This window comes from Parasteatoda tepidariorum, chromosome 8 (genome assembly GCF_982258835.1).
Source record: "Parasteatoda tepidariorum strain Cologne lab strain chromosome 8, Ptep-v5.0, whole genome shotgun sequence".
In the NCBI taxonomy this organism is placed as follows: Eukaryota; Metazoa; Arthropoda; class Arachnida; order Araneae; family Theridiidae; genus Parasteatoda; species Parasteatoda tepidariorum.
Genome location: NC_141762.1, coordinates 75,123,379 through 75,136,251, shown reverse-complemented (window position 1 = coordinate 75,136,251; position 12,873 = coordinate 75,123,379). Strand labels below are relative to the sequence as shown.

At 27.4% G+C, this 12,873-nt stretch overlaps 1 protein-coding gene across 7 annotated transcripts in view; it reads right to left on the bottom strand.

The window, feature by feature from the left end:
• Window positions 1-12,873, bottom strand: part of DNAlig3 (DNA ligase 3) — a 115,627-nt gene that overhangs the window by 66,221 nt on the left and 36,533 nt on the right. For 4 of the 7 annotated variants that reach the window (XR_015435890.1, XM_087169151.1, XM_087169150.1 and 1 more), the window contains 4 exons: window positions 12,370-12,480; window positions 9,843-9,917; window positions 7,179-7,232; window positions 7,009-7,065 (listed from right to left, as the gene is read on the bottom strand). Coding sequence is in view for 6 of the 7 variants with exons in the window: in XM_087169151.1 (XP_087025277.1) it covers window positions 7,009-7,065; window positions 7,179-7,232; window positions 9,843-9,917; window positions 12,370-12,480 (297 nt within the window). In the remaining variant the exon portion in view is untranslated. Of the gene's footprint in view, window positions 1-2,091; window positions 2,356-4,260; window positions 4,572-7,008; window positions 7,068-7,178; window positions 7,233-9,842; window positions 9,918-12,369; window positions 12,481-12,873 lie in introns of those variants that run through there. The other 3 variants (XM_087169153.1, XM_087169154.1, XM_087169155.1) reach the window with 3 other exon arrangements.

Genomic DNA, 12,873 nt, shown 5'->3' with positions numbered 1-12,873 from the left:
CCATCTTCTTACAGATGCCATTAACACTTTATTTTGTTTATAAAATAAAAGAAATAAGGGAAGAATGCTCTTTTATTACGAAATAGTGTGAATTAACTTTTTATGAATTGCAATCTAAACAATGACAAATCTTAAGTAATAATGAATAAAAGTAATAGAATAAATATTAATAACAATAGTAATTTTATTTATGTGTATTGCTAAGATAGAATTATAACCTGTAGTTTTTGCTTAAACAGCACATAAATTGACAAGTAAAGGAAAATATGGAAAGTGCAAATATGTACTTAAATGTATCAAAAAATAGCCTTGTCAACATTTAAAATTTTCTGGAAAATTTTCCAAGTAAAATTTCTTTCCCCACTGTTGTTATGAATATTTTTCATATTTACTAGTCGAATATAATTTTTAAAATTTCCAAGACATTTTCTTTTAGAACTATGTTCAATTTAATTTTCAGTTCCTTAACTTAAAAGTTTTCAACTTGTTTGGAAATCAAGACAGAAACTAATATGCTTCTTCTCCTATGACTCCCCTAACGCTAATGGTGAAAGCATGCAAAGTGTTGCCATAGGTAGAGAGTTCTGCTCAATGCTACCTTCAGCTCATTTTGATCACGAATACAGAAATGCAATGCTTTGCTCTTTTTACAAAATGCGCACTCATGAGCCATGATGGCTCAGGGGATAAAGCGCTTGCTTCCCAACGAGGTGAACCGGCCATCACTGGGATTCAAATTCCACACCCAGCTCGCACCAAGTGCTGACATAAGATATCCTCCGTGGTACACGGATCATGGGTTAGAGTCCCCTTGCTGTCAGGCTAACAGTGGGAGGATTTCATGATTTCCCTCGCCATGTAACATAAATGCAAGTTAGCTCCATAAAAAAGTCTTTCCGAAGGCAAATTTCTCCCAATACTTGATCCAGGGATTCCCTTGTATTCTAGATTGAATTCAAAATGCCAAGGCTACAGAGTTGAACATTGGTAGTAGTAAACTCAAAAATTGGGTCGGCTGTTCAATGACAGTTATAAAATAAAATATGCACCCAAGCTTGGTATTTAATTTCATGGCTTTTCCCTTAAATTTCACAATTTACTATAAAACCAGTGCATATTTAAAATATTATAAAAATATCTAATTAAATTATTTATAACGAAAAATGATAGATAGTTCTGTGTATTGTTCCAGGTGATTGTTCTGATTTGACAATTACAATAAATAGTTTGAAAGTGTGAATATATTCATTGATTGTACTGCAAAAGCATTATATTTATATTAATGGATAATTTCTTGCTTAAAATGCAGGTTTTATCAGTAATTAAAATATCTAGTTATTGTTAGAATTTAAATATTTCAAGAATTCAATTATTTCTTTAATTCTTTGAAGGTTGATTAACTAGATATAAGTTAATCCATATCTTTTTACTAATTATCAGATCATCATCACACTAATCAAAATCAACCCAAGATAATGTTAGTTCCCATAAAAACCACACAATTTTTCACTACTGATATTATGAAAAATTTTCTTAACCGAAATATATAGCTTATCTATAACTCTGTATTTAAAAATTTAAACATTTATGTTGTTTTAATGTTTAATATCTTTCGCAAGTTTTCAATTCAAAATAAGCTGTGCAGTTTTCTGAATGTGTGATAATCTAATTCTGTAATAAAGAATAAAAATACATAAAAACCTACTTATTTGTTTGTCTAAGAAAAGGCAAACAAATAAAATGAAAGAATTGATAAAATTATAAGCTGGATAAATTCAATTATTAAAAAAAGAATAAGGGAAACAGCATTTTAAGAGTTGTTATATGTTAAAAATTAGAATATGAACTAATTTGTTAAAACAGATAACAAGTTCTTAAGAAACAAACTAACTCCATAGAAAATAACTATGCCATTTCTAAGAATCATAAATTTACCAGGACAAAGCCCTAAAATAAATTAATATGAAATGCAGATTCAAAATATTTTTTTTTTATAAAAATTGTAAATTATATAAATATTCCAAAAGAAATTTTCAAAATTTGGACTGGAAATAATACATAGAAGTTTTGATTGCAATTAACTACAGCAAATACGAAATGCAAATATCATTTTATTCGATAACAAAATTAGAAATATGTAATAACGGCCACGACAAAAAATATCAAGAGCTATTTGTGAACTAGTACTTAAAATACCAATCCTTCAGATCAAAATTTTGATTCTCAGAGAACAACAAAATAAAAAATAAAGCAATTTCCCACGTGTTTTTTCTTCTAGTATCATTTTTCAGTAATTTTTGGTTATTATATTTCAGAACATTTTCAAGCTTTCCTTTTCTTTATATTTCTCTTTTTCTAAACAATAAAAATAAAGAAAAAAATTATTACTTCGGACAGTAAAAAATTATTCAGCTGAAAAGTTAATTTTACAATTAGTATGTCTCTAAGTTTTGTACCTTAAAAAATTAAAAATAACGAAAAAAAATAAAGCTACCTAATAAGCTCATTTCAAAAATAATATACTTAAAAACTTTGTTTCACTTACACCTTAGAAATAAAATAAATACCACAAATTTAAAAGTTATACTCTTTTTTGATATATATATATATATATATATATATATATATATTATGAATAGCAATTATGCTACAAAACTTTTTAGTTAATTCTTTTTTTTCTACATATGTATGGTATTACAAAGTAGCTCAGAGACAGATGCTTACTTCTGACTTGAACAGTTTAATTTTTTTGTTTTGTTTTTCACCTGCTCTAACCCCAGCAATAGCTTAAATCATCAAACATAATGAACAAAAGAATGCCAGTCTACAGTAAAGTTTCAATAACTCATAAACGCGTTGAAATTGAAACTTGAAAGTTACATCAAGTTATCAAAAATTTAACAAATAGTTGTTTTTTTTTTTCTTTCACACAAGGACAGATACAAAATATTGTTATAAATTCATAATGGGTGATACTTTCTTCAAAAGTAGTGTCTTTTTTACAAAACAATTCAAATAATATAAACTCTGTTAATATTTAAAAATAAATGCATCTTTTTATTTATTGCCTAAATCAGTAAAAAAATGAAAACTTACAGTTTAAACTTTTAAAAGGTATCAAACTACTTTGTTTCTCTTTCCAGTTTGGGATGAATTGCACACACCATGATAAAAACTAATTTTAACTGTCCTCATTCTAGTAATAGTTACTTTACCATTAAAAACGGTATCGTCTTTTACTGTTTATCGTAAATGAGCTTTGTATGTTCAAACCTAATAAAATCAAAATAGACTCTTTTAATTGGAAAATTTATTCACTAACATTCTTGTTAAGGATGCCATAAATTGTCTTTAAATGAGATGAGTTAATAACAAAGAATAATTCAATGGGATCCTAGAAAGTTGGTATAAAATTTGAAAAAAAAAGAGTGTGTTTTTAAGTAGCTAGGAAGGATTGATAAAGTTTAGAGATAATGAGAAGCAATTGCCTCATTTAGATATCAAATATATCATATAAATTTTGACTGATATTAGTTTATACTTTAAAATGTATAACTGACATCCTAAGTTTCAGACACACAAGTTATAAATTTCAATGATTTAATAATTGAAGTTTTTACACATTTAATTGACATTGCATTATTAATCAACAATTTGCAGAAATTTCTTTGAGTGCTATTTCTAAAATTCTAATCTAGTTTCTAAAATTTAGTTTTAAAAAGTTTAACTTTTCCCCCAAAAGTTTTTTTAAAGCCCCTTCTGTTTATTTGTCAAATAATTGTCGGAGTAATTTTCGTAATAAATATAGTTAACAGAATCAAAATATAATACATGTTTCTATAGAAAATAGTAAAAAGGACATAGGTTCTACAAACTTTAATATGAAAATTTATTTACAGTGCAGTCTTTCGGCAACAAAATCATTTGGTTCCAGTTCAGCTGAAAAATTCCCAGTGGAGAATTTTTTTTATGTAAGTTAAAGCTTTCTTGCAGTTATTTAAGTATAATATTTAATAGATATTTAGTCCAAAAGTATATAATTATAACTAATTATTAATATGAAAGTACAAGTGTAAAATATGTATATTTTTTATAATATACAAATAGTTAAGACAATCGACAGATTTAAAATGTCCATTTGTTTAACATTGTGATATGTCACATAATAAAGTCAAGTCGTCTTACTGAATTTATGAGCTGAGGCATACATTGATGCCACCCTATGCCCAATATGATAAAAATGAAGCAATTCATATTATAAGTTTATTAAAATCATAATTTAATAGTATAAATTCTCAAAAAAGAATACAATCTATCAATTCAGAGAAAAAATGCATGCTAGAAAGCATTTGTTTGATAATGCTGCATGATCTTACATTGTTTGAAGTTTAAGACATTAAATTTTCCGACAAATTTTACAATTTTGAGAGTGTGCTATACTTGTAGTCAATCACAAATTTCTACCATTGGGAAACCTATTGTAACGGTTCAGTCTTCATAATACACACAGAATATAGGAATAATTTTAATGAGCCTGTTTTCATAGAACTCTATTGTTATATGAGTTATTACTGGAATGAAAAACGTGTTTTCAGAAACAGACATGAGTGAAAGTGAACTAAATTTCAGCTTCCATAAAAAAAATGGCAAGAAACAAAAACATAAACAATTGAAAAATTCCATAAGTGAAGAAAATAGAAAGCCAAAAAAAATATATTAAAGGGAGACAACCACTTTGCTAAAGTGGTAGAGCATTTTGAATGCAAATTAATATTCCGATTTACAAACTTTTTGTTAACGAGAAAATTCCTTGTTGTGGCTTTGCTGTAAGGTGACTACGGTAAGATGAGGTGTTGTACTAAAGAGGCTCAAATACCTACCATTGATATATTATTTTTAACCAGTGTAGTATTGTTTGCTTTATAAAGAAAACATTTATCATATCTGTACATATACATACATACAAACATTTACAAACATACATATATCTATATGCATTACCCATATACCAATTATCATATGAGCTTGTATCATAGGTATCTTGTAGCTTGTATCTTTCCACAAATGTACACTTTAAATGTATACTCCTGTCACTTGTTTTATGAAATATTATTGCGATTATAAAGCAATATTTTTGTACTAGGAGGCTCCGCCCCCTGCTCGCTAACGCTCGCCAACCCCCGAGAATTGCTACGCAATCCTATGTGGTTCACGCCGTGAACCATGGGCTCGCTGCGCTCGCTCGTCAATGAACACAATGTTCTAGCACAAAGACATAGTATATTATCATCAAAGACATAGTATTTTATCATCAAAGACATAGTATTGTACTTATGTAGAAGAATTCTATCAATGTTCTTATTGGCTTTTAAAAAAGTATATTAGATATTTAGATTGTACATGGTGAAAAAATCAAAACATTAGCTAAATGAAAAACATATTAGCAAAATAAATTATCAAATATTGCTGTTACTCACCTAAATACAACTAAATGTGTATAATAAATTAGTTAATGCTAGAAATTCTGAAAGTTTTAGAAAAAAATTTTATTATTTAAAAATATAAAATTTAAACCCTAACTTTTCCTTGTGAGATAATAACCCTCAAAAAGTCTTTCATTTTCAAGAACACAAAAATTTGTTTTATCGCCAAATGAAATATTTTTTGGTGATCAGCATTATTGAAATCAATTTCTATATTATTTCTATATTAACATTTGTGATAAAGTACATAACATTTTAGAACAAAATAAGGATGTTTTACATACAATAAATTAAAAGGCATGGCTGTTAGCATTACCCGAGAAATACCACGTGGAGGTCGCCATGCTGCATTTCTAATCGGGGAGTTTTGATTTTGGCAGTTCCCCTTGCCTACTGCCAATGGAAGTTTCAATTAAATTTTTTCCAAAAAACATTTTTTTCTGCAAAGCTCTGAGAAATTAACACTAAGCATTTAGAATTTCTTTGAAAATACAATTATAGATTTGGCATCTTGGAGCAATTACTGAAAGGCTTTCAAATGACTTAACTCTTGACAGGCCAACATAAAGTTGTCCATGACTAAAAACTTGCGGATTTCGATAATTTCGTACCTCAATCGAATTATCACTTAATAATTTTTGCGGCAACTCGGGAATGTTCATTAGTGTAGGCAAATTAATTTTTCCATCGTGGCAGCATTTCGTATATTTGCCTGAAGAATTTCTTTCTTTGGCCCAGAAGTAAGCATTACAATAACTACATTGCTCCGTCATTGATCCAATATTATACTCTTCGACATCTACTGTTACATCTTGAACAGTTATTATTGCACTTGATCTCTGCAATCTACGTCTTCCATAACATTCCTCAACACTTTCTTGGGCTCTTCGAACACGTTTTCTTTCATTACGATTAAAGCGTGAAAATTCAATGCATAAATAAACGCGAAATATAAAAGAATTCAATGCATTCAATACAAACACTTAGATGTTTAGGTAGCTCCCAGTACAAAAATATCAATTCAACAGCGGCCTTTTAGAGCATTCTCACTTCAATTAATCAATTAATTCCTAATTGAGTTTAAATTAAATATTATCATGTTTTTAGGGCATGAATCTGAATTGAACAACCTGATAATGCTCACTCTGGTTATTGTTTCAGTTTTTAAAAGCGCTATCTGAGCCATTCGGGGAGTTGTAATGAGGCTTTTTTTTGGTGCCGTGTAAGAGAAATATATATATAGATTACTCTAATTATTCAAATACATACAGTTGTAAAGAAATTATTTTTTCAAAATTAAATATTTAAATTCTGGTTTATGTGAACGATAATAAACTACTCTAATAAATGAAATATTATTCACTTCATGGACTTTCATGATTAGGACATTCATGAACACGGTAAAAATAACTTATTAAATTAAATATTAAAATTACTTGCATGGACAAGAAAAAAAGTTAGCCAATGTATTCATGAACAAGTGCTTAAAATTACAAATGCAATGATTTATATTTAACAAACTAACCTGATTAGAAGGTTTTCCATCATCTGTTTCACCTTTGCCACCATTTTTAAGCTTTGTCTAAAAAAAAATAATAAGCTTCAAATGAGGTACTGTTATAAAAGGATATTTTCTTGCTAGTAATGAAAGCATGTGTATGTTTAAACACAAAAAAAGCTAAATAAAAACCATACCTTTTTTGTTGAATAAGAAGAGTCACTATCTTCTTGAGGTTTTCTTTTTGAAACCTAAAAAGGGAAACATGCTATAAATGAAACAATTTACAATGGCTGCTGTTTAACAAGATCATTTGTTGGTAATTCTAGTAAGCAAACACCAGATGTAGTGTGTACCAACTAAATAAAGCTACAACGTTTTTTCTTTTTTGCCACAACAGGGTGCCAAGTAATCAAATCGCACAGTAACAATTCTCAATAAATTTTGGACATACAGAACTACATCAAATGAAACAAGATCGAGGATATTCAACTCAAAGATTAAATCACTACCAGGGTGAGTAGCCAAATCCCTCAACAAAAAATAAGCATGTTTAAAGTACTTTTTAAGCACTCAAAAATATTTTTAAGCACTATATACATTAACAAAATGCAAAATAATTTTCAAAGGCTTTACATGATCACGATAAAATAACAAGTTTCTGACAAAATACTCTTTTCTTGATTATATTACCCACCATAAAAAGAATTTTTCAGTTCGATTTCAGAGGGTGGAAAATGCAGCTTAAAATACAGAATATCTTGCAAAATGCAGCACAGTTGCACATGAGAGTGCAAGAATCTCAACGAACCCAGCTCATTATTCACTCCCAAGTATTTCATCAAACATTAAATTATTGCAGCTATCATACGTTATGGATCGACGGCACGCCAAAATGGATTGTGGTTGAATGAATAGTGAAAACAGAACATTGTGAAAACCACTTGTGCAAAATACGAAATTTGAAAAAAATCTCATTTTTGACAAGTTAAAATTAAACACTTTTTAAAACACCCTATGAAAAAAGCACCTTTAAGGGTTTTTAAAAATCGAAAATAAGCACCTTTAAGCACTTTTTAAAAACGCTATGCACCATGACTACTTCTATAAAGATCAGAAACCTGGTACAAATTGAAAACAATTACAAATAAGTTATACAGTCTCTAATCAACAAATGTTTCAGAAAAATTCTTAATATATAATGGTCTCAGAAAATATTTCACAATGAATTATTCATAATCAGAAAAAGCAAAAATCAATAAAGTTAAAAATCAAAAAATGGAAATGGCAGTAGATTAGACGCACTATCAAAATACAGGAAAAATTTTAAAAAAACAACAACTAGGTGCTAGACTGTACACCCTAAAGTAAATGGAAGAGTAAACCTAAAATAACATGACGCAGAGCTATTATGAATGAATAAAAGAAAATAAACCAAACATGGAAAATAATAAAGTGCTTGGTCACCAACAGGATGAAATTGAAAGTCAGGACAAAGGCCCTATGCTCCTTACGAAGTAATGAAGTATAAGAGAAGAAGAGAGAGCACAAAAAAATAAGAAGAACAAAACTTATATATTTAGAAAGTCTATATCTCTGAACACATATTAACAAGGAGTACGTCACCTACTGCTCAACCTAGAGCAGAAAAAAAACAGAGAGAAATAGTGTCCCATCAAAATGAAGCTGCTTCTGAATAATGCTAATATATCTGTCATGCTTGTATATGAATTGAAATATCGGATGTTTCACATCAACATTAGCATCAATGTTATTCCAAATTTCAATAATTGCAGCCTTCATTTCTGCAACAAACTGAAACTGCTACTTTTTGGTATATTAAGTTCTACTGATAGCTCGTATGCTTTTCTTAGGGATATAAATTAGATTAAAGGGCAAATCATTCATGGCATGAACCTTTTTTTTCAAAAACCAACACTGAGAAGATTTTACAACCTAATTGGAGGCATTGTCCTGCTGTTAAATCCCACTTGGGATACCAGCTGTGCAATGGCAATAAATAAATTTCTAGAATTTGTTTGATTATCAGCAGCCTGTAAATAAGTCGAATTTTCCAACAAGATAAGGCCTACATTGACATTAGAAAGTGGTGGGCTTCAAAGCGGAAGGTTTTGAATAATAGGGTGCATGGTATAAATACCTCACCAGTTTTTCTGACCTATATCCCCCAAGAAACATAAGAGCTATCCTCAATAAGACTATATATACCAAAAAGTAGTAATTTCAGTTTGAGGCAGAACTTAAGACTCCCATCAATGAAATCCGGACTAACGTTGATGCTAATGTGAAGGACTATTCTCAATAAGATTATAAATACAAAAAAGAAGCAATTTTTAGTCTTTGACAGTAATGAAGACTGCCATCATTAAAACTTGACATAATTTTGATGGAATTGTGCTCCTGGGATAGGTAAATATTATGTAAAGTAATATATCTTAAGTCAAATAAAAAATATGTCAGATATTTGATTATAAAATGAAGTGCCTTCATTTTGTTGGAACACTATCTTACCCCTTTTTTTAATTGTTTGATGCTTTTTTCCTTTCCAGGTAGAGTAGAAAGTGAGCTACTCCTTTTAAATATCTGTTTAAATATAGACTTTTATAACACCTGTTTGGTTTTCTTTGTGCCTACTTAGTTGGAGCATACGGTATTTACATCAACAAATTATACATATTTATTATTATTTACTAGAATTATTTTCATAAAATAAAATATAAAAAATTGAAACAATATATGATTACACAAAAGTTCCATCAATTCTACAAAAGATTTAAATAATAATTAGAAATACAGATAAGGAATTTCATTGAATAAAATTTGCTTATAAAAAGAATTACCTGCTTTTTTGCGGTTGGACTTTCATCCTGTTTCAATTTTTTGCTGGAAGGTGATTTTGTATCTTTAACAGGTGACTGAAAAAAAGGAAATAGTAAAATAAACATTTTAATATTAATAACATTTTATAAATCTCAAAAAAATATTATGTTAACAATAAGGAACGTTATTAGAAGGTAATTCAGAGTCATTTTTTGATAATACCTAATAAAAATTATAGATTCAACTTTTATGAAAAAAAATATATTATTTAATTATTTATATCTAAGTAATTATCTAGAACTAGGAATGTGGCTGTGAAAATCAAGAAAAACAGGAAAGAAATATATGAAATAAAAAATATATTGATAATAAAGTAGGTAAATTCAAACTTCAAAAAGAAATATTTACCTTTTTAGTATTTTTTGTTTTTTAACCCAATACAAATAAATGCACACAAGATAGTAAAAAGCATGATAAAGAGAAAACAAAAATGAAATATAAAAAAAAAGAGTTTAATTAATATATTTGAAAAAAAAAAGCTAAGCAGAATTTTGTGTATATAGCAAATTATTGGCTAACAATATTTATTTTAACTGTTGGTTTATCAGAGTGACTATATATATATAATACCATATAAAAATAATTTATTTAAAGATTTTTAAGCTTCTAACAAGAAGATTAGTGTATCGTTACGCTTTTAGATCATAAAATATACACAAAATATCTTTTAACAATGGAATGTTAGCAGCATAAAAATTTAATATTGTAAGATAATATTCATGCATATAAAAATTATTAATACAGATATAAAAGAATTATTTGGGAAAATTCACCATAAGAACTTCAGTTTAATTGAGAAAAAAAATTATAACTTTAAAAAAATTAAGTAGTGAATGATTCTGTTACAAGTTGCATTTAAAAAATCCTATATTTTGAGCATTTGAACTCAGTCGTTATCAATCCATAGATTTAAAGCTTTTTTTCATTTATGTCTATGCAGTTTGAAAAGTACATTGTAGAAAAAAATAGACAGTGTATAGATTTTTTAACATAACAGAAATATGACAAAAAAATGAAAAATGATAAAATGGTTTATAATAGCTCATTGCTGCATATTAAAATAATCAAATAATTATTTTCATTAAACTAGAAGATTTTGTTGAAGTTGCTAAAACTATCATTTCTATGTCCTAAAATAACAACACCATACATTCAAAAGAGCTCTGGCAATAAAATTGCTTGGTGTAATTTCTTTTCAGTGACAAATTAATATAACTAAAATGCAATGGTATATTCATTCTAAAAGCAGTTTCAACCCTATTTATTGTCTTTTTTTCACTCAACATAATCAAATTTACTAAACAAATAATTTAATAAGTAGAAATATGATACACATTAACTATGCATACAATGAAATTTTTTAAAAAAAAAATAGTAATTAGTTAGCAAAAAATTACATGGTTTGTAAGAATATCAAAAATCATACATTTTAAAGACATTATTATTAAAATAGTTTAATCAAATAGATTTCTGAATAAAAAATTTAAAATATAGCATGGGATGGGTAAGGCTGAATAACTCTAGGAACAAAAGAATAAAATTATTTTTACAATTGTAGTAAATCAAAATAATCTTTCATAATAAAAATAAAATATACTTCTTTTTAGACAGTTGACTTTTTCTGCAAAATGCATCAAAATTTTAAAAATAAACAACAAAAAAAAAAGGTACAATTGATAAATTTGACCTCATGACTGATATTTACATTGAGTAATAAAAACTAATAAAAATTAATGAGATTGGGTTGCAAATGAAATGGTAATACATAAATTATGATTTTTAAAAATATCGACTTTTAATTTCCTCTTTATTATTTAAAAAAATGTGCACTAAAATGGAGACATTGGAAAATAGTTTATTTATAATTTACGGTTAATTTTCTTAATTCCCATTTTAAACAAGGGGCATTAAATTTATTATAATAATTGTTATCTAAAAATCCTAATAAAAGTAAGGTTAATCAAATATATATTTAGATGCTACAAACAATCATTCCAGTCAGTGCAGACTAAAGGAAAAGAAAAGCTATATTTTCAATTATACAGCAATATGCAGCACAGAAAGTAAAAACAGGTTAAAAACAGGAGAGAGACAAGGGTAAAAACAGCATTAGCTAATAGAAATCAATTGTCAAATAATAATAACAAATGTTATTTTACTTTTTAATTTCCTACACAACACTGAAAATTAGTTTAATTGTCAGTAGTGCAAAAACTATAGTATGCTTAAACAATCTTTTATCTCTGCTTTCTTCATGTTTTAACTTCAATGAAGTTGTTAGCAATAATGAAATAATTTTCTTAATTTGTATTTAAGTTTTTTATGCCACAAAGATTTAACTGATGCAAAAGACAGCATAGATTTGCCATAAATATTCCTTTAAAAATACAATAATAAAACAGTGAATATTGTTTGTTACAGTAATTTACCTAATTATATTAATAATTTATAAATAAAAACAATAAGCTGAGTAATAAAGATCCTTACCTTTTCATTAGAGCTGCTACTGCCTTCATCTGCAGCATTATTCTGTTCATCATCTTCATTATATGTCAAGCCTACAATGTCAGATGTCTGTTTTGATATTTTATATAGATCCTAAAAAGTAAAAATGAAGCATGAAATACAAATATATTATAAATAATAGAATAAAAATAATGGCCTCGTTAAAATAATATCATTTTACAAACATAAAAAAAAGCCCATAACTTTCACAACAGAAATAAAACCAACGAAAGAGAAACATACTAACTTAGCATTATCAAACTTTTTTTCTGACTTATCACTCTCCTCACAGCAAAATAAATGCACAGTTTAATTCATAACATTTATTAATATAAGTTTTTACGAGGTAAAGCATAAAAATATTTTAATAAAGTTTGAATACCACGCTTTCAAAATACAAAAATTTTTAAAAAAAGATAATGAAAGATTTTTTTGTAATACAACCTCCTGGACTACACAAGCAATGAATTACACAGTTTTGATAAA